Consider the following 22,457-nt stretch of genomic DNA (forward strand, 5'->3'; position numbering starts at 1 on the left):
ACAATGCACTCCCCGAGCCAGCACCAGCACTGCCATGCTAGGGTCTCCAGGCCTGCCCTGGGGGTGGGGGCAGGTTTGCAGCTCTGTTGAAATGCTCCAGCCAAGCCGCTAGTGGCACACAATTGATGATGAAGGAATGAGGATGGCCTTGGGGTCATTGCATTGGTGTGAAGGGCCCTGACACCTCATCCTGTTTGGTCCGTGGAAGGCCTGTGTCTCTCTGGCCTGCCACAAAGACTGAGTCTCCCTCTCTTTCAGCACAGGGAGAGGAGTGGAAAGGGGCACCTTTTTCCACCGAGCCCTCCATTGCAGCTGCCCAGCCTTGCTGGGGAGGGACCCGATGCTGGGCTTGCTACGGGGAAGGATGAATGGCTTCAGCATTCCCCTGGGGGAGACACAGCTGTGCCCAGCAGCCGCTTGCTGCGGGCTCTGCGCTACTAGCACAGCCCAGTCCTTTACCGGCAACCCACAGCATGCTTTCTCATGGCTCTGGGATGGAGAAGGGGTGACCATTAGCAGGTAAAGATGGAGCAGACACAGCTTTGACCCACCCTTCTGCAAAACTCAAGGGTTGACTGTCCTGGAGGTCGCGAGCCATCTGGAAAACCCTCCAGTACGTAGTGGTAGCACCTCTTCCTGAATGATGAACCTGCTTCCCTGGCAGGTGCATGAGTGCTGAAGCCGGATGTCCCCTGGGGATGCGGAGACAGCTCCGACTTGCTGTGCCAAGATGCAAGGCTACAACTGCAGGGTGTTTTGTGTGCCCGGGAGTTCAGATTGCACCAGGAGACCCTCCTGGGCTGGGGTCTCATCCGTCCCTGTTAGAAACAAGAGCCCGTCTGTAGCTGTTCTCGCCACCTCGGAGTTGGTCTGTAGGGTCTAACGGGGCAGTTGGCACAGCCAGTTTGTCCGGTACCCTGTTTGTCTTACACCTGCCCTGCATGGTGCATGGCCAGATCTTGCTGGTGCTGTGCAAGGGGCAGGTCCTCCTTTGTCTTTTGCAATGTAGCATTCAAGGAATGTCACTGCAATGCCAGGCCTGACCTTGAAGGGAGATGGAGGCAGAGGAACGGGAATGCGACTGTACAGATGTGTCTTCAGTCCTCTGCTGGCTTATGCATTGAGGTTGGGGTGAGGCCTGGCAGCAAACAGCTCCCGTGTGCGTGGGGTCAGGCTGGGAGGTACAGCAGGAAGCCGATCCCAAGACCTGCCAAAGAGGCCAGTGCTCAGCCTGCTCCCTGGCATGGAAATGGAGCGGCCTTGCTCTGAACAGCTGCTGCGCAGCTCTGTGACATCCCTTCTGTGCGGTTCAGACGCCGTGGACCAGATTGTCCCGGTTGGGTGCTGAGATTGCTCTTGCAGCCTCTTGGAAGTGAAACAACCCAGCCAGTTACTCAGCTAAAATGCCTTTATTAAATCCAAAGGCCAGTGGCGGTTGTACGCTCCCCTTAAATGAACGCTCTCGAATGCCGTAGCAAAATACTGGTTGTGCATTAGGGAGCAATGTTACAATCCTAATTAATGGCCGTACCCCTGCACTAATTACAGTGACAAGCACTTGATCAGAATATGTACCGCTGGGCTCATGAGGGAGTCTCGATGTCCATCTTTCCTGCCTCTCTTTTACCCCCCCCAGATTCCTCATTGCATCGCCTTCTCCTGAGGTCCACAAACTGGTCAGGATGGGGCCAAACTCGTGCTGTCGTTCCCAGTCCACAAAACCTTCTTGCTTTCTTTGCTCATTCTTGGTGGGTCTCCTGGAGACAACATCCTTCACACCTTGTCCACCCAGTTTTTCTCCTACATCAGCACATCTGTGGCTTACTTATCACACTTCGTCTTGCCACCGTGCACGTGTATGTGCATGTGTATGTGTGTGCACCTCTGTCTCTTCTGGCTCTCAAATCACAGATTCCTTTGATCCTTGTGCTTCCTTGGGATTAAACACCCCATCCCTTATTACATTGCCTTTCTTAACTCCTACAAGGTCACCTTTTTAGGTGCAGTTGTGTGGATCTGTGCACGGGTCCCCGGGTGGCGGCCACGGCTCTGGGGCGGCTCTGCCCCGCTGACTGTTCCCCAGCCACTGTGCTTAGCCTGTGCTAAGAAGCAAGCCTGGAGACTTCCCAGCAGCCTGTTGCACCCAGTGCTGGAGACCTGAGCCCTAGGGTGTGAGAGCTTGGTCTGACATCGTGAAGCCATAAGATCTCGGAGCAGATCTGGCTGGCTGGACTTGAACTCCCTGCTGTGCAAGCTGTCTTGCTAAAACCCCAGCAAATAACCCCAGCTGGAGCATGAACCCTCCCCCCCACACTGCAGAGCAACTGCCCAGCTGTTGCTGCAGCATTTGGGATGGACCTGCCCCTCACCCCCGAAGGGATTTGGGCTCCCTTTGCCCTGTCCTGCAGTGCAGCAGATCCTGGGCTTTGCTCATACCAGGGCCACTGTCAAAACTTCCACGTCCTGGCCACAAGCCAACAAGAGTTTTGCTCTTGACTTTACCCAGTAAAGGATCCTCCAGCATCCAGGATGCTGTGATCCAAGACGGAAGGATGCTTTTGGGTGCGTCTGTGCCATGCTGACACATGCCACATCTACACTGCACGTGCTGTCTCCTTAATCGGATGTAGGTGCCCTCGTGCAGCACTGCAGAGAAGCAAGGCTTACGGGCACATCTGGCATCACAGCTGAGCAATACAGACATGCCCATAAGGTCTTAGTTCAGTGGCATACCCGGAACAAGATGTGTCTCTTGTGCCTTTTCAAGGGGAAGGTCGCAGCGAAATGGAGCCAGTGGGGTATGTGCAGGGGGTGTGGGGAGGCTTTGAAGATGAGCTCACCCTCACCCTGGACAGGGATAAACTGCAAACAGGCAACAAAGATCTCTGTGTCGGCTCTGAACCAGATTTCCTGAGCTGCTGGTTGCACGTGTGTCCATTGCTACATTTGGCCATGAGAGTCAGTAAAATTTGGCATCTCCAGTTGCTTTTGAAAACAGTGAAGTAGAATGAGGGGCTGCCATGGTTTTTCGTACAGTCCAAAGCTACGTGGGTTTGTCGGTTCCCTTGTTTCCGTGCACTCTCCCGTCTCTCTGTCTCCAGCCCGTGTTACTTGTTTTATGCTTGGATTGTCAGCTCCGTGTTTTGTGCAGCACCCAGCACAGCTGGGCGCAGGATGAAGACCAGGGCTGTGAACCACTATAAGGATCACGGCTGTGGTTGCTTGACTTGTTAATGGTGTGCGGTGCATAAGACAGAGAGGCCTAAGCAAGGGTCCTGTGATACCCACAAGCTTGCCGATGTCTGTGCCAACCATGCAGCTGGTTCAATAAAAGATTGCCTATGCGAATTCTTGCCTCTAAAACAAAGATGACATTCAATTAGAAAGCATAGATTCAGGTTGTAATACTATATAATCAACAGGCCCCTGTTTAAGCATATGCATAGTCGTAGGCCTATGGTGGAAGCAACTGATAAAGGTTTTTAGGTGCGTGGCTCACCTGTGGCTAAATACCTTTAAAAACCCTGTCCTTGTTGAAGCTGAGCCTCGTTCAGTCAGGAAATGGGGTGCGTTTAAGCCCCGCTGCTGTCAACCCAGGGTCTCTGTGAGTTCACCTGCAGAATGACAGCGGATCCTGGGTATGACCGTAAACTGCATCTGGCTGCAGGGCCCAGGGCTGCATGTGGCAGGGAGCTCCTATAAAATACCACAATGTCACAACCCCCAAAGTAAAGCGAGTATAAGTTGCCACAAAACACTAGCCCCCCACTGCTAGGGTACTCCTTGGTTGGAGAAAGGCCAAGGGACATCACCCTGGCAGAAATGCACCCTTGCTGAGGCATTAGGCAGTCAGCAGCAGTTCTTCTCCATTGCTTTTTGGCAGAAGTTACAAGCATCGAGTCACTGACTGTCTGGACGTGGTCTGGCCTTTAGATTCTGTCTCAATGGTCTAGAGGGGGAACGGTAGGTCTAGGGCAGCCTCCACTCCTCCATACCTTTGCCTAGGTATTTGCGCTGAAGGTCTTGGTGTGCTGGACCTCTTGTGCATGCACCGTGATCCAAAGGATGAATGGCTGCCAAATAAGAGAGGACAGGCTTTTGCAAACCAAAGGTCAGCTCATCAGATGCATCACACTGAGCGCCTATACACGTGCAGAGAGGCCGGTCTGGTGCGCTGTAATTACAGCAAGTCAGAGGAGACTCGATGATTCGTAATTGCCATGCTCCAGCAGACCCCAGTATCACGTGCATCAGCTTCCCCACGCTGAAAAATGGCAGCAGGGGCGCTTTAACTAAAGCTCAGTCCATGGGCTTTAGTTAAAGCAGCCTTGCCACCATTTTTCAGCACGGGGACACTGATACATGTGACACTCTGGGTGCTTTAATTAGAGCAGCTCTTGAAGCCTCTTTAATTAAAGCACCCCCTCTTTGCCTCCCCCCAGACCATGTCTATAAATGCCCATAATGCAAGCAGGCATGGACTCACTGTCATCCTAATGGACAGTCATCCTCATTGCTCAGGTTTTTGCCTTCCAGAAAATACCAACAGGAGGCACCTGCCTGACCTGGGGATATTTCTAGCTGCCTTCTTTGACTGCACCAAGATGACCCCCCCTTGCCCTGTTGGAATGGGCCCCATGTTGGGGCCATTTAGCCTGGTGGTGAGCTGTCCTGGTGCAAACCCCATGTTACACATATAGCACACCTAAAGAGGGGCTTTGCATTGGCATGCACGCACAGGACATACCCCCCACTCTGCACAAGTGCCAAGCCACCCTCTGTCCTGCTGAGCAGTGATGGAGTTGCAGTAGTCTGCAATCACATTTTAAGGCAGGACAGCTGTTTTAGACACTTGACAGTGCCCATCCCTAGGGACGGATAAGGCCTGCACCAACCTGGCTGCAGTGAACTTTGGAACAGGCTCCAGCTCCAGCATTTCTGTCTCAGATGGAAGACAGCTACTTAAGCAATAGCCAGGGAGCAGAGAATTAAATGGGATCTTTAAAAGACAGCAAGCAGGTTCTGTGCAGCTCACAGAGTGCAATGAAGTCTATTAGGAAATGTCTGATATAAAGGGCCAGATCCTGCCATTGGAGAGACTTCCTCGGTTCTATCGCAATCAGCAGGAGTTTGGGAGTTACGTCCTCAGGCATGTTCAGGTCCCCGTTGTTCACATTAAAGTGCAATAAAACTTTTGAAGCTATCAGAAGGAATAACCATCCCATGGGTAACCCACGGAAACAATAGCCTAATAAACTCCCCCTGTTGCGGTTGATTTTACACTGTTGTTAACCAGCACAATAAAATAAAAGGGTATTTTTTTGCCTCTCTGCCTTTGTTCCCCAGATGTTCCTGCCTGGTTGAAGAGCCTCCGCTTACACAAGTACGCAGCTCTCTTCTCTCAGATGACCTACGAAGAAATGATGGCCCTTACTGAGTGCCAGCTCGAGGCGCAAGTATGTTCCCAATTAGGCATGAAACAATTAGCCCCGTTTCTTTTTTTGTTCTTTTTCTGCTGTTGTCACAGTTGCAAGGGCCATGCTTGCTGGGTGGGTAGACAGGTTTCCCTAAAAGCATCACTATATTTGCTGCATTATGCATTAAAGAGGGTTGCAGAAGAAATCATGCCGTGCTGCAAAGTGACGTACCCAACGGTTTGTTGCTGGACTCAAAGGATGAAATCTTCCTCCCAACAAAGTCTGTGGGAATGATGCATTGGTGTCAGTGAGGACAGCATTTCACCGCAAAATCTTGGGGAGATTTTCAAAGGTACAAACAGCATTGGGGCATCCCGCTCCCATTTCAACTGCTGGTATCTTCAAAAATCTCCCTCTTGATCCCTTTCTTTCCAGGCTGTGTTTGAGAGAAAGAGATGTGATTAGCATCTTCATTCTTCCCCAAATGCCTGTTAATACTCTAGAGTCCCCAGTGGCAGAGTGGCTTCTAGAAGAAAGGAACTTAGCAAACTAAAAGCCAAGATTGCAAAAGTCCCATGACTTTCTGAAAGCTGCGGGCTAGACCCAGTGCCCGGTCACTCTGGCGTTCTGGGGAACAGGTTGGGGCACCAGCAGTGTTACATGTTCGTTGAGTGCTGGAGTAACCCTGGAGAATGAACTGAGCACGAAACTGGAGGCCTGGGGGGTGGCACTCATTTTGATTCCTCATTTGGAGAAGCTGGGGGCAGGGGGGTTGCTTTGGTTTCTTTTGCATGCATCTCTGCGTTGACGCATCTTGTGCAGAAGGGTTTAAAACTCACCTGAAAATCAACCCCCTTTCCCATTAAGTCCCTCCCACCCACACACCCAATGACATGGGCAGTCCTTTTGGGAGCCCACTGTTATTGTCAGCGTATTTGCTATTCATGTCAATCCATTCCCCTCCAGGCGACGAAGGGCAACTGAGTCAGCCGTGCGGAGAATTGTGGGGAACTGCTAGGAAATAGCAAGTCCTAAAGGGTCTGTTTTCTCACTTCCCACCAATCTCAGCAAAACTGGGTGCTGGCAGTCATCTCAGCGGCTCCTAGAGCCAACATTATATTTAAAAGCTTTCCCTTGGGAGAGCTTACAAAGATAACCACTCCGGAGGAGGGTGGGCACGCCAGCAGGAAATCTAGAGCTTCAGTGGGTTTCCAGGTTGTTTCCTGAGACTCTCAGCCTCTCTGCAAATCCCTGAATTCAGGGGTTTGTTTAATTTTCAGCAAGGTTTTTCATTGGAAAGAAAAGGCTTGTGTGTGACCTGTCATCTGGTGGGAACATTAACGTCAGGTTTTGTGACATTTTTATTCCAGAATGTTACCAAAGGTGCAAGGCACAAAATAGTCATCAGCATCCAGAAGCTGAAAGAGAGACAAAACCTTCTCAAGTCACTAGAAAGGGTAAGTCGGCCATGAGTCAGCTGTGTTTCTTCTTCTTTCTTGGTCGACTGCAAGAATAGCAAGAACTTAATTCTTGGATAAAATGCACGTTGGTCAGGTCTCTTGGCTGGGTCCTTCATGTATAGAGGGCCTGTCTTATGGACCAAATCCATTGTTGGTGTTTCCACCTTTGGGTAACCACTGCTCTTCCAAGCATGAGCTTCTGTTTGAATCCTTCAGAGAGTTATCATTGGCCTCTCTCCAGCCAGGGGTCCATATACCCTTCCCCAGCTGTCCAAATGAGTGCACTAACGCTGCTTGGCTCATTGCATTTGCGGCCAATGCTCTGCTCCTCCTTGCTCCTACCCAGCCCTTCCCAGCATGAGTTGGAGAATGGTACTTCTGTGGAAGCTCCTTCTGCCACCCAGCACAAGGAGCCAGTTAGGGGGCAGCTGTCAGCCCCTTGCTGTCCTGTGTGGATGCTGTGCACAGGCCATGGTCTGGCCCTGCACTTGAAAAGGCCAATTTGGTTTCTCTGTGAGTCCAGCCACGGTGATTTTGAAAAATGGAGGAAGTTTGTAAGGAGCATGACTTACCCACATGTGGACACAGAGCCCTGGCATTCAGTCATGTAAAGGTACCACAGGATCTGAGCCTTATCCTAACAGTCCTGTCTCCTGCCCTGCCACACATGCATGGCAGAATGTACAATTCTGGGATCAGATCCCAATTGCAGCCTTTCTACTTAGTGCAAGGGGAGCCTGGGATCATGACCCGGGGCTCCCCCTGCACCAGTAAGTTGGGATCCAGGTGCCCTCAGCCCAGTGCATGCTGGGGCCAGTCCACAGTGATGATTTGAGACCCTGGTGCAATCCTGGGGTTGGGGCTGACAGTCAACTGATTGTTGGCCCCAGTCTGGAGCAGTCACAGACATGTCATAAGTTCGGCGTAAGGCACTGTACAAACCAGCCATAAAAATGTTCTACATAATGGGTGTATCTATACATGAAATTAATGTGACATAATAAACTCCAGAGCAGTTTGAGCTGGAGTCAGCTGCTTCTGAGCAGTGCGTCTACATCTGTAGCCAGGTTCGCAGAAATTTGAGTCGAAGTAGAGCAGCTCTGGGCTGGCAGGGAGCATGGGGGGTCAGCCCTGGGCTCCGGGTAGCGATGTTAGGTGGCAGAGGGGCTGGCAGGAGCCAGGGGCCTGGCCCCAGGTTGGTTGGATGCAATTTGCACCTGGTGGTCACCATCTACATGTGCATTTAATTGCATTTAATGACTCTGCTTTAAGATGGTACTGTCCCCGACAGTGCTACCTTATGGCAGACTTAATTAATTTACTGCACCCTAATACCAGTGCACATGTAGACTGAAGTGCTTTACTACAGAGCTAATTAATCTACTCCACAGTAAAGCACACATATAGATGCACCCAAGATATCTACATTTTTATGGCTGGTTTGCCATGATTTACACATTAATTGCAGCATAAATGTAATGTGTAGAGGGGCCCACAGATACACGGATAGAAAGGTGACTTGACTTTGGTTGGGTCAGGCCACAGATCCATCTCATCCAGTCTCCTGTCATGTCTGAGTGTGGATGCTGATGGGCCAGAATTTCTGCGCCCTCAACTCCTCGCCCGCTGCAGCTTCCAGCACACCTATGCGTAGTCCTGGGGAAGCCACAGACCTTTTGTCTCCTGGAACAGACATGTTTGGGGAGCATTTAGCCTTTACAGGCTGAGGAACCAATTGATTCGTAGGTAAAGTGTCGACAAGGCAGGTCTTTCCTGCACATGGTGATTCAGTGTCCAGGTTACAGAAGTACCAGATGCCTCTTCTGTAGCTGGTAATGAGCGCAGCTTAAATATTGGCACCTCCCTGCAATGACTGTAGTTGCTCTCCACACTGCTCGCACATGCACATTTTACCCCTGCGCCAAACTCAAGGTGCCCAGTGGGGTGCAAAGGGCTCTTCCAGGGGGCACAGTGTCACATTTGTCACTGCTACTCATTTCCTTGACTGAAGATCCGTGGCTGGTGGTGTCACACGATTACCCACGTGGCCCTCGTCTCCTGCTGCACCTCAAAGGAAGGAGCCTGCCAGATTAGCCTGGGATACAGGACCTTGCCAAGGGGAAAGCTCCTGTCCGTCCTTCTCAGCAGAACTGGTCCGGGGTCATGGCGTCTTCAGGCTTCCACTGCGGGACTCGGCTCTGGTGGTGAATCATCCAGGGAAGCTGGCCAGCGCCAGCTCCCATTCAGCAGGTCGCCTTTGCAAGCAGAGGCAGAATCTTTTTCGCTTATTTTCTCATGAAAAAAACAAAAGAATTCTGCGTAATTTCGAGAAGCACCGGTTCAACCCTCCTATCATCAGCTCCACCCTACTCCACACCATTGGGTTAGGTTGAACCGATGATCACCCTGCGAAAAGCGCAGCCACCTGCTTTGGGCACTTGGATAAAAATGCTGCACATTGCTTGTGGCTGGTGTTTTGGTAAGCCCACAGCTGCACTCACATCTAACATGGGATGAGATATATGGAGCCAGAGGAGCTAATAAAGCCGTATTTGCCTCTGTACATTAATAACCCCGGTTGAAGCTGGGAGACGGCCCGCTGGATTGAGTTTGCTTTGTTGATGTGCTTTCTAGGCAATTTCCCAGCCTCCTCTCCTCTTCCTCTGCGGGCAGTTTGAAATATGGTATTGATTGGCTGTCGTTAATACAGGAATGGAGCCCAAGTTTGGCAGATGCAGCGAGCTACATTTGCTATAAAACCAGAGGGGATAACTAATAGGATTTGCTATTGAACATTAGCAACTCAGCATGCTTTGCCTGGACTGTGATTGTACCATGAGGATGTTTTGAGTGAAGCCCCTCCACAAAAGCCACCTCTGGGCTGGTTACTGAAGAGCATGTGTTTGTGCTGCAGGTTCCCTTCCAGCTTTTTCTTTTGGCAAAGCAGGAGAGTGTGAGACGCAATCTTTTGCTCACACCCTGTTTTCAGTCTTTGGAGTGGTTGCAGCCAGTTGATCCTTGCAGAAACATCCCCCCAGACAGTGTGTGTCATTGAGAGCAGGGGAGGTGTGGGCAGTCGGCCCAAGGGCACCGTTCATCCTCATCCATGGATCAGATGGGCCATGGCTCAGGCTCTGCTTTATCGTGCAGAGATGCCTCTCTGCCTCCTTCCCCACGACAACACACGGTGTCACAGGAGCTGCTGACGTCAAGCCCAGCGCTCCGCGAAGGCAGCAACAAGACGGTCTTGTCTGACCTGTATTAAGACCAGGAGTCAGTCCTTCCTCCGGGCTCCTGGGATTTTCCTGGAGAGGAGACGGCAGGATCAGACCCCTTGCAAAAGCAAGAAGCGGTGACCCTCACACATTCAGCTGCTGTCAGATGGGATTGAGAAACCCCCTTGTCTTGTTATCAGCTGCTGGGAAAAAAGCAGGCATTTGAGGGGGCTAAGATCTCATTTGTAATAAGGGATGAGGTCCTGACGCCATTGAAGGCCACAGCAAAAATCCCAGTGACACTAGCATTACCAGGTTTTGCCTATGGAGACGTGCAGTGAATTTGGTCCCTCCCTGTTATCTCTTGTCCAGCCAGGTAGTCCTTCCTGGACCCCACGTGCATTTTTGCCTGGCTTTTCCTGCCACTCTCATTCTCTTTCCCACCTTCTCTGATTAGCAACTAGACCCCTGAAGTGACTGTTTGGGTTCAGGTTTGTGAGAGTGGATGTGAGAGTTCAGGGAGTGCTAAATGTGGGGTGCTGTGATTGCAGGGGGGTTAGGTCCTGTTTTTACAGCTGTCCTGTGCAGCCAGAAACAGTTTTGACAAACAGGAAAGCAGAAATTCTCACACACTCCTAAGACGCCAGCAGCTGCGGGATCGCAAGAAGTTTTGCAAATCACGAGTCTTGCAAGAGCCAGCGACACCACTTCTCTCCCTAGCTGCTCTGTCTGGCGCAGCTGCCTCCCCAGAGCCCACTCACTGCTCCCAAATCTTCTAGCACGGTCAAATGCCACTGAGAAAAACCCAGCAGCTGCGCAGACATCCCTTCCAGTCTGGCTCCCTCCTCTCCACCATCTCCCTCGCTAAATCACTCTGCTTCCTCTCCCGACATTGCAGGCTAATGCTTCTCAGAGTCTCTCCAGCCCACTCAGGCTGCAATGCCTGTGATATCTTTCAGCAAAAAATGGGTGCTGTCTGGATGGATCTTTGCTCCTTCTGCCCAGCTGCTCTGCCCCGGCATTCCCCTCAATTCAAGAGTGGGTTCACATCTGTTGCCACCAGGGTCTCTGAGCTACCCCTCCCTCTTCTGCCTTTGGGGCCCAGAGAGGCTCAGGGCCCCCCCGTGTAACCCTCGGCCCATGCACACACGGCCCCCAGCTGCTCCAAAGTTGGACAGACCCTTTGAAGGACTTAACTGCACAAAATAACTTGCCGGACGTGCCCCACCCTATGCAGCAAAGGCCGGCAGCCTTTCTACAGGGGGCCTTGTCTTCAGCCACCTGCCAGGGCTGCCAGCATTTTCATAGCAGAGGTGCGGGCTGCCGAAAGGCATGTTCACGGCAGGTGATTGATGGCACATGTTGACTTGCACCCACAGGACATCCTGGAAGGCGGCAACCTGCGGGTCCCACTCCAGGAGCTGCACCAAATGATCCTCACCCCCATCAAAGCGTACTGCTCCCCCAGCGCCAGCCCTGACGAGCACAGCCGGGACCCGGACTCTCACCACCCGCCTTCCCTGATCGGCTCCGACGGCCAGGTCTCCGATGGCAAGGACTCAGCCTCGGGGGGCATGCAGCAGCACCACTTGCCCGGCTGTGAGGGTGAGTCGGGAGGGGCCCCTTTGCCTGAAGGAGACCTCCCCGGGCAGTTCACCAGAGTGATGGGCAAAGGTAAGTCGCTATGGGTTTGGTGAGATTGGGGTCCATTGCGGTGATGTCCCTGCTTCCCATCCACCCCACTGCCGCCCTCAGCGATGTGATGGGAACAGTGCAGACATGAGGCAGGACAGCCCCTGCCCCACAGAGATCACACTATAAATAGCCAGAGGGTATTCACATGGGGGCAGAGGCCTGGAGGACTGAAATGCTTTAGCCACAATCATGCAGCAGAGACAGGACTAGATCCAACGTCGTTCCTCTGTGCTCTAGGGCTGGGAATTGCCAGCTACATCCCTGCAGACAAAGAGGAGGAGGGGTGGAGAGACAGGCTGTCCCAGGGGAGGTGGCTGGCTGGAGAAGGGGGTGCACACATGGCCATGAAGAGGGCTAGCTGGGGGGTTTCTCCTGCTGTGCCCCATCTAAGGCAGCATCTGTAGGGCCACCAGAGCAGTGACTGTGGCATGGTAGCGCTGTCCCCACCCCGTCCCCAGGGCCAGGCTAGGCCCTGTGCAGCCAGGTAAGGTGGGAGCTAGCACTGGAGCAAGTGCTTCAGCACTGAACAGTGGTGCGTCTTCTCTTAAAGCCTGTGCCAGGCTCTTCTGCTCTGCGCTGCTCAGACACAGGAAAGCCTAAAAGTCTCCCCCTCGGCCACTTCCTCCTGCTGGCAGCCCGTGGACCCTGCTGCCAAAGGGGCCTAGGACTCCTATCCATTTTGGCAAGCTTTTTGAGTTGTTTATAGCCCTGGTTGTTAGGGTGAAGGGGAGCTCTTACTGACACTGCAGCTCCTCTGGCCCTCAACCCAACGTGCCCCGTGCGAGACCTGTTGCAGGTTAATTTGTGCCTTCACTTCTGTGGCATGATTTCAGAGAGGGACCCCCATCCTGTTGTCTCCCAGGGGGTTGGCCATTGAATTCAGCGGGGATAAGATACGTCCCCTGCAGCAGTAGACCTTCATGCCGTGCTCTTTGTCTGAAGATGTCTTATGCATATGAGAATGCAGCCGGGCAGGCAGGGAGATGGGTGCTTCTCTCGGTCATTCCCAGTGTAACCTCGTTGGCTTAAATGGATTCGCACCAGTGTCACTGAAAGCAAAATCCTGTCCTAAATATAGAAGGGCATGGCTGGAATGGTGGACGGGTGTTTTTCTAGACAAATGCTCCATTGATGAGAGTGGCTTTCAGGAGGATGGGAGTGAAGTTCTCAACCCATTCTTACAATGCCACCCGTTTCCTACCCGGCTTGCCATTTCCTAATGATCTTTTCTTTCTGCTGTGGTTGCTCTTTGCAGTGTGCACGCAGCTTTTGGTTTCCAGACCCGATGAGGAGAATATAAGTTCCTATTTACAGCTCATAGACAAATGTCTAATTCATGAGGTGAGTCGTGACGGATCTTATAAAGCTGTTGTTCTCATTGCTTGGAAACTGTTTCCAAAGTTTCTGTTGATGTAAACATTTGGGTTTCTAACACAAATATTTTGGGGGGTATTAATAGTAATTCTGATGGAACAAGGCCGTACCAGGCGGCAAATGCAGTATGATGCACAGAACCATAGGTCTCTGTAGGCTCGTGCAGCGGGGCGGGAGCTGAGAAATTCATCCAGCCTAGGATGATCGGATGAGCAATGGGGTGAAAGAAAACCCCGTGAAAGGAAAATGCATGTGAGGTTTCCATTAGACAGACCAAACCCGCCTCTGGCATCTCCGGTTTCTATTTTGCAGCAAGCACGCGGCGATTTTTGCACCCTGCATTCAGCAGATCCATTCCCAGCAGCTGCTGCTTTCGAGATTGGTACCTTAGGCAGCAGTGCTTTTTAATGGTACTTTCCCTGTTGCCCTTCAGGGCGATCCAGATGTGCTCAGCGCTCTGTGTGGCACGGACCTCAGTCACCGCCCCATGTGCTGACACAAGGGACACACGCTTGTGCACGTGTGTGCGGCACCTGATGTTACAAGCGGGGCCACGTGCCTGGGTGGAGCTCGAAATGCTTTCCAGTCTCGGAAGAGCTGCAAGCCAGCAACTCGTCAGTCAGTTGTACATTAAAGCAGAGTCGGGAAGCACACAGAAAACTGCGGTCCTGTGAGAGAGGGGCTGGCAGCATGTTGTCAGGGAAATGCTGGCTGCTGTGAGCATGCCAGCCTACAGTATGCCAGCTGGGCAAAAGGACAGAGTTCCTGATCCCCTCCAGGTTAAAGTAACTCAGGGAGAAGATGATGCCTAAGTAATAAGCCTCTCTGCTGGGCCTCGGGCACCAGCTGTGATTTCAGCAAACGCCCCATTCAGGAACTTGGGTTTGTGCTTAACGAAGCACGTGCTCACATGGTTTCCTAAATCAGGGCCAAAGAGGGAGGTTTTCTAACTCTGCAACACTGATGCTCCAGAAAAGCGGCTGCTCCCAGAAAGCTCCCATCAGCGGCAGCCACAGCTTTTTTCCCATTCACGGCACGCCGGTGGGCCGCATCGGCAGCTTCTGCAGAGCTGCTGGAAATACGCAGCGGTGGCACTAGGGCATTTGCATGCTGCTGTGAAGTGGTCGGTTTGCTCCTGCAGCAGCTCGCGGAGGCACACACCTGCTTTGTCTGTACCCCGGGCTGCTCGTTTGTGGGTTTACGGGCAGCATCTCCCCCCGCCCCCACCACATCCAAGCCTTGGCAACCCTCTGAAAAGCTCCTTTGACTCCAGCTCTGTCTGCGTTTCTGTGTGAGCAGGGAGATTTTTTTTTCTTTTTTCCCCTCTGATCACTTTGTGGTCAGCTGTGAAATGACTACAGCTCCTACCCAGGTCTTCTCTTGCAGTCCTAAAGCCATCAAGTTGTGGAGGTGGACCTGGAGGGTCGCCAGGTCCAACCCCCTCCCTCATGGATTCAGGACTGCTGCTCCTCAATCCAGCCTCCTCCCGAAAGCTGCCGCAGTCTGTTCTGCTGCCTCACCGCTCTCCTTTTTCCCTCTTCCTCTTTAGTGCTGATGTTAACCAAGCTATCAAGAAAGATAGAGGGGGCTTTTATTAGACTGCAGCTTCTGAAATGTTGTTCTGCCTAGATGCCTCTCCTGGGCCGGGGAGCGTGAGCTCCGGCCGAGAGCTGCAGTGAGCACTCCAGTGCTCTGCCCGAGGATGGCCCTGGCTCATGTTTAAAACAGTGACCAAAGCGGAGCAGCGTACCCGCATCCTTCGTCTCCCAGCTGGGAGCCCCAGGTTTTTTCTCTGCCACATCCCACAGAGCCCCAGGTTTTTTCTCTTGCATTTATGTTATATCACAGAAGCAAAGAAAAGCAGGGCTGAAAGGGACTTCTGGTGGTGACCTCTGGTCCAACTCCTCCCAGCTCAAGGGTGGATTCAAAGGCTGTGAAATCTTTTATTAAACCAACTAAACAGTTGGGGAAATGGTTCTTTGCAAGCTTTTGGGCACAACCCCCCTTGTTCAGGCATAGAGAGAGTCTGAGGCTGTGAAAGGTGCAGGATTGACACCCAAGGGGACAAAGACCTCTCTGCATCCTCTGAACAGACACAGTGTAAAATGCCCCCCGGTGTCCAGCCGTTGTGGCTATGCTTGGATCTAGGAGCACCTCTTAGCAGTGAGAGGCGTGCTCCTCTCCCACCTCCTCCCACGGGCTTCTCATTTACTGCCCAGGTCTCAGCAGCAAAGCTTTGCTGCGGAGTGGGGTCCTCTCATGCGCAGCCAGCCTTCACAGCAGTGTGGGATGACAGGGACAGCTCTCCCGCCCCCAAGGCAACGATCCCCGCCTGCCTGGAGCTGAGCCGCAGGCTCAGGGATGCCTCTATGGAGCGTTGTCACGATGGGCCAGGAGACGTACGAGAGGCGAGCATGCTTTAATTGGGCCAGCGGCATGTTGTGATGTCCTCCGGCATGTGTGGAGCTGTGCCGGTTAGCTCGGGGACTGCACATGATGAGTCCCCCTGGGAACAACGTTACGTTCCTCGCACAGGCTTGCGAAGAAGAAGTCGCTGTGTTGTCTGGCTTCTTTTTCCTTTGGGTTGTGGATTTTCCATTGCACACATTGCTATCTGCCACATTTTGGTGGTGCGGAGGTGATGGTGTTGTTGCGAGGAGCCAGGAGATAATATTCTTCCTGGTATTCATAACCCCTGCACTTCTCAAGTGCTAATGAACTTATTGAAGCATTTGTTCCATCTGGTATTCAGCTCAGCTGTGCCTGCTTCTGGGTCAGGGGTCTGGGGAAGGGTCCTGGGAACCCCTGAAAGCTTGTCTCCATCTATCCCAACCTTATAGTTGGTCTGATAAAAGATATCGCCCACGAGACTTCTTGCTGCTATGGAGCACAGTAAGTTTGCTGTGTGGACCTGGCAACTGTCAGCTGAGGGGATGCAGTGTGTGGAGGGGATGGTTTTTTGCAGGGGGGTCGTCTTCTCCCCAGGCTGGGGGAGGCAGACAAAAGGGCCCAGCGCCGATGCTTGGGGAGCAGAAAGAGGAGAAAAGAGCCTGGAAGGAGAAGACCAGAAACTTGGTCTTGATGAGGCAGGTGAGATGATGCCAGTGAAGAGACTGGGAAAGGGGAAGGGCATGGCCTGAGCTGCAGATGGGGGGAGTTGGTTTTTGCAGTGGCCCCTCGGGTGGGATTTGTGCAGGACATGGCCTGAGCTGCAGATGGGGGGAGTTGATTTTTGCAGTGGCCCCTCGGGTGGGATTTGTGCTTGGGTGCTGGGTGCGTGACAGGCAGTCACACCACTGTACTTGGAAGCCACAGATCGCAGAACACTTTGCAAAAGAGGCCAGGACCCTTATGCCCATTTTAGAGCAGGAGTAACTGAGGCACAGAGGGAAAAGGGACTTGCCCAAGGTCACCCATCAAGACAGTGGCAGATCCAGGAATAGACCCCAGATCTCCAGAGTCCCAGCCCTGGTGCTCTATAAATGGAGCAGCACTGGAAAGAGGAGAGAATCTGGGACGCTGGTGAGGAAGCATTAATTGAGCCCTACTTTCCTGAGGCTGCCAGTTTTTAATCCCAAGCTTAACTTCTATAATTATTTTCAACCCTTGACATTTATGCATCTTCCAGCATGCTGGCCTCTTAACCAGCGTAGCTGCCCAGAGCCGTCGGGCTCAGGTTGGGCTCTTCCTTTGCATTGCAGATAGTCACATGAATGCCACCGCTCCAGGATGCCACATGAGTGGAGGTGGGGTGCCCTGAGCGCTACAGCAGTCTCAGAGGTGCTTTAGGGACTGAACGGCGTACGCTGGGAGGTAAAGACGTAACCAGCACAGTAGAGGAGCTGTGCCCCCCACCCAGTTTGGATGCCCTGCTTCCCAGAAACAACCACTGCACTGGGTACGAGCTGGCAGCTCCAAGCTGGTAGAGCTAGAGGGGCCCTTCCTACCCCTCTTCCCCGGGAGGGGATCCCTTCAGGTCAGGCATGCGGTGCTAAACCCGAGGCCACTTGGTTGCAGCTGGCACCGGGCCCAAGCACCATGTTCTTGTTGTGACTCTCAGCGTGCAGACGTTTGCAGTTGCTTTTGCAGATTTCTGGACAACGTGCCGGGAGGTGCAAGAGCAACTCGCTGACTCAGTCCCAGCTCTGAAACCATCAGGTGCATTCGTTCGTTGTTACCAAATGGAGCCCACGAGGAATTGTAGGTCCATGCTCTGACCTGATGAATAGCTTTGAAGGTCAGAAGCGATGAGAATTATGACCAAGATCTGTCCTCAGGCCCAAATATAATTGGATTTCTTCACAGGGTAATATTTGATCCTTTGCTTTTACATACATTTTTTTTTAACCAAAGCCATGTGTTGGGTTGAAGGGTCGTACGGTGGATACAGACAGCAGATTTCACTTCCTGTGTATCAGCATGCTGGTTTTTGTAGCACTGCAGTTCTCAACCTTTTTAGACTCGAGGCACCCCTTGTCAGACTCCAGCAGCCCCTCATTACGCTCGAGGCACCCTTCAGAAAATGACAGCTTTTAGTTTTCCCTTTTTTTGACCACCGAAAAATCCTAGAGCAGTTCCTCTGTTGCAACGATGCAGACACACCGCAGCAGGTGAGAATGGTTTGAACACTATGAATGCCTGTTTGAAAGCTCCTGGTTTATATAGTGAATCATGTTTGCCCTGGCACGTGGGTTGAAAATCCCTCTCGCAGCAGAACCAGGCTGTTCCCATCTTGGTGCCAGTAACAACGGGGGAGCGGTAACAGTGTCCTCACCTCTTGGTGTCTGACAGCTTGGGGGAATCCTCCAACACTTGGCGAACGCAGAACAGAGACGCAGCCATCCGTGCAAGAGCGGCGTGTCTCACCGTGGCGGATCAGGGTTGCAAATTTGGGTCAGGGGCTTCAGGGAAACCCTTTCCCTTCTGGGCAGTGCCTTGGGAAGTTTTAAACCCCAGGGCAGAGCAGGAAGCTGGTTCTGCAGGCCTGGGAAACCCATGCAGAGGAAACAGCCATCTGCTTCTGTGTCTGTCTCCAAGTGGGAAAAGGATGAGCCGTCCCCGCTGGGAGCTGATGCTGGAAAGCCAGAGATTGTGTATGTGTTCACAGCCTGAACCCGAGCCACTCTGGGCACACATTAACTTCATGTTGTTTTTCCTTTTCACCTTTTAAATACCCAACTGTCTCATCCGTAAAACATTTACTCCTTTTCTTTTTTTTGTTTTCTTTCTCTCCCCCCTTTCCTGGGCAGGCTTTTACAGAGACACAGAAGAAAAGATTGTTGTCATGGAAACAGCAGGTGCAGAAACTGTTTCGGTCTTTCCCTCGGAAATCCCTCCTAGACATATCAGGATATCGGCAACAGAGAACGTACGTGGGGCTTTCATCTCTCTGATGCAGCGGCAGGGCTGCGTGCTTGGGTATCTAGGGCAGGACGCTGCCAACGGGGCTGATGACTGGAGTCCTGTGTTAATTGGAGCCCCCATGGGCGGAACTGATTAGCAGGGCTGGTTAACTCCAGGGCAGGCAAAATATTCCACCTTGTTCCTGTTGCAGTACTGTATTAGAGCCTGCACTCCCCGCCGCTCCTGCTGACTGGAGGTAGACCAGGCAGAGGGGCTAAGGAAAAGACAGGTCCGCTGCGCCCATTTTACAGGTGGACGACTGTGTCCCAGGGAGGTTAAGTGACTTACCCGAGGTCACCCAGGGAATGTGGGTGGAGTTGGGAGTTGAACCCAGAGCTCTTGCTTCCTAGGTGAGCTGTCCCTGCTACCAAGCTTGCTTTGGCGTGAGGACAGGGCCAGTCAGCAACACCCCTCTGTGTGTCTGCTTTCCTCTCCGGGGACAAGAGTTCAAACATACCTGGACCAAATCTCTCCTCCCTGCCCACAGCCCCTGCTGCTCTTACCTCTAGTGCCACTTGGCGATTTGGTTTTCTTCCGCTTGCCTGCTCCCCCACCAATTGTGCAAGTCTGGTCGTGGGCAGACACTCTCCTGAAAAAAAACACTGAGTGAAGGAGAAGACACGAGCCGCCCAGACATGGAGCAGAGAGGCTCGTTAGACCAGGAAGTCTGGGAATGGGTTCCAAAAAGCGCTTGAAGATGGACACTTGCATTTCCGCTGTGCAGAACTGCAGCCTAGCAGCTCCTCTTGCACCCTTTGCAGAAAGGGATGCATCAGAGGGAAACACTGCTGGACAAAGCACCCGCACAAAGCCCAGGTGGCAAGTTTTGCAAAACCATACAGGGACGACTTCTCTGCCCTGATATTGTGCGTTTGCTGAGCTCCATCAGGAGCATGGCTGGACTGTATGGACCCTGCTTGGGCAGTCGGGTGGAAGCTGCAGTCTGTCGCGCAGCCGCATGGGCTGAACAGCCAGACCACTGTTTGGAGGGGATTATAGAAACTGTGTTGTACTCCACGACTGGTCGATTTATACTGGTTGGGATCCCCTAGTCCAGTGGCTTTCAACCTGTGGTCCACAGACTATGTCTCGGGGATCCACGAAAGATGACTGACCAGTTAAAAGTATGAATACCCACACTTACAGTTCAGAGGCGTCCGCGCCTCCATTTGAAATTTCCAAAGGGGTCTGCAAAAGAAATAAGGTTGAAAACCAGGGCCCCAGTCCTGTTATCTCCTGACACTTGTTGACCCTACCACACGCAAGCAGGCGGATGAGGGCTAAGAGGAAAATGCGTCGGCACATCAAGGACAGCAATGACCTGGGTGAGAAGGACTGGGCCAAAGAGGAACAAGAAGTCTCCAAATTGCTCCCCTAATTTGGCAGGCTCCAAACTGAACTGGATAAATCAGGGTGTGACAGCAGGACTGCCCTTCGCTCGCATCTCATAGGATGGCATGGAAAAACGGGGCAAAGCCAGCAGCCAGATGGTGCAGCTCCAAATTGATGCCCAAAGCCGTGCCAATGGGCTGCGCGGGTACTCTTCTGCATGCGGCTGTTCCCTGCAGGGCACCACACAAGTGTCAGGGTCTCATGGAAATGGGGTAAAAAATAAAAAAAAGGCAGGCCTGTTTCATAACTGCCAACCAAGAAACATCAGCAATAGGGCGGGTGTTTTTATGATGCACCTATTGCACAGGTGTCTTCCTGCCCCCCACCCCCGCATGCTGGGGCGCGGTGTCCACTTCACAGCATCCTCTACCTCTGCAAGTGCCAGTCAATGGAAAGGAAGCCCCCTGCTCGGTGGGCTCTCTCAGATGTGGCACCTCACCCTCCTGCACCTCGATTCAGAAAGTAGCAGTAAGTCCTAGGCCCGTGCTCCCACTACGGGGAGTGGGGGTTAAGGGCTTGGCTCTTAACTCAGATCATGCAAATGAGGAGCGACTTTGCCATACTCCCTGGAGTGACGCCGGAGGGAAACCTGAGTAAGAGCCATCAGAATCGGGCCGTCTGCACTGGGTTCGGAGCTCGAGTGCGAGGCAGCTTCTTGAACGCGGGGCCAGACTCTGCTCTTCTGCACTCTGGGTTTGCATTGCTTTAAGCCAGGAGCAGGCTCTGGTCGGGAGCAGTCGGTGCTAGTCCTCCATGCGCTCTCCGTCCATCCCTGCCCATCCATCCCTGCCCGCGCCGGCCCGCAGCCCTCACAACGCCTGCCTTGCACGGGGCGACCAAGAAAATGCCTTCCCCTGTCAAACAGAAACCTGTTTGAGAGACCTGCTGCCTTTCTGGCCCCATCTGCATTTCGCATGAGGCTCCTGCTTCTCTCCAGAGCCGTATTTAGAGGCAGCTCTGGCCTTGAAGGTGCTAATGCAGTTTGGCAGCCTCATGGACCTACAGCCCTGGAGACTGATGAGCCCCCGCCTCAGACCCCCCACCCCCAGGACTGGACCCAGGGTGTCACATGCCTGTATCTCACCCTACACAGATGGCACCTTCATTCGTTGGCATTTCTTTCAGCTTCCCAATGGGTCAATTTTAAGCAAGCCACAAGGGCAGCACATTGGGAGCGATAAAAGCCCTAGATGACCCACAGAGGAAGAGAAGCAGAGAGCAGCTGGAAAGCCAGGGACAGTCATCCCTCTGTGGACAGGGCACAGGGCACACGTCCTCAGTCGAGGAACATAAGGGGAGGAAGAGCTGGAGTAAAAACAAATAAGTCTGAGGATGGACTTGAGACCCAGCCTCTTCTACTAGCACTAGGCAAGAGCAGCAAGGATGTCTTTGGAAAGTTGTGGGGGGTTTAGGGGCTGGCTGGCCAGGCATGAAGGCCCTCTTTCCAGGGCACGTGGAGGTGCTGTAGAGCAGAACAAAATCCCCTGGGAGCCCCCAGCAGCCAGGCCCTTCCCTGAGCTTAGCGTGTGGGTTCCTGGCCAGCGCGGCTTTTAGGCCCTAAAAGCAAATCCCTCGCACTTGCCTCCAGCGCGCGTCCCGCTGCCTCCACTTGACTTGCCCGAGTCGGGCAGGCGGGATTTAACTTTGCTGGGGGGAGCAGACAGAAGTGTAAGGGGGCTCAGAGTGGAGCCAGCCCTGCAAGCCCCGGGAAAGCCGATGTGTTCCCTCTTGTGGCGGTCCGTGGTAAGGCGCGCTGGGAGAAGCAGCCCGGAGGCAGGGCAGAGTTGCACCTTCTTGGCTAACTAAACCAGAGATGCATCGGCATTGGTAAGCAGCGTCTCTCAGGCCTTCTCATGGTGGGGATGGGCAGCGTCTTAGTTAAGCACATAGTGGCCAGCAGTGTTTTTAAACATGGCCAAGAGGCTGGATTTTCAGACCCGTGTTTTTCTCTCTCTGCAGCCGCGGCTTTGGCCAGTCAAACTCCTTACCCACAGCCGGATCTGTCGGTGCAGGCCTGGGCAGGCGAAACCCGCGGCAGTTCCAGATCCCGTCCCGCAACCTCCCCACCACCCGCCTGGGGCTGCTTGGCCCCACGGGGCTCCTCGGCGCTGCCCAGCGCAGCGCCGCCGCCAACCCCACGCTCCTCAAGCAAGGGAGACAGGTTGGTTTCCGTCCATCTGCCCTGGCCCCAGGTGCAATGGGCCGCCATTCGCTTTTGGGGGTGGAGGGGTGAATACTCTGTGGGTGCTGCGAGAAGGACTCGGGGTCTGTGCCTATGGTGCAGCGTTTCCAGCCTCCCCTGGAGTTAGGGATGCTCAGGGTTTCACGGCACCGGGCCCACCAGCATTGCAAACCGTTGCAGAGGCTTCCTCTTGCTCAGCTCAGGCAAAAGCCTCATTCTGCCTCTCTCGGTGAAGGTTAGACTGGAAGCATTTCTCCTGATTTCCCTCATCTGACTAACTTGTCTGGATCTCTTTTATGAAGGGGAAAAAAAAAAAAAA

The 22,457-nt window shown here is 53.1% G+C and overlaps 1 protein-coding gene across 1 annotated transcript in view; it reads left to right on the forward strand.

Moving 5' to 3' along the window:
• Positions 1 to 22,457, forward strand: part of LOC109298310 (protein Smaug homolog 1-like) — a 48,046-nt gene that overhangs the window by 10,939 nt on the left and 14,650 nt on the right. Inside the window, exons 2-7 of the mRNA XM_019518340.1 lie at positions 5,347 to 5,456; positions 6,788 to 6,874; positions 11,472 to 11,766; positions 13,043 to 13,128; positions 18,411 to 18,529; positions 21,916 to 22,117. Coding sequence (XP_019373885.1) covers positions 5,347 to 5,456; positions 6,788 to 6,874; positions 11,472 to 11,766; positions 13,043 to 13,128; positions 18,411 to 18,529; positions 21,916 to 22,117 — 899 coding nt within the window. The remainder of the gene's footprint in view (positions 1 to 5,346; positions 5,457 to 6,787; positions 6,875 to 11,471; positions 11,767 to 13,042; positions 13,129 to 18,410; positions 18,530 to 21,915; positions 22,118 to 22,457) is intronic.

Source organism: Gavialis gangeticus, unplaced genomic scaffold (assembly GCF_001723915.1).
Source record: "Gavialis gangeticus isolate Ggan-Ray unplaced genomic scaffold, GavGan_comp1, whole genome shotgun sequence".
In the NCBI taxonomy this organism is placed as follows: domain Eukaryota; kingdom Metazoa; phylum Chordata; order Crocodylia; family Gavialidae; genus Gavialis; species Gavialis gangeticus.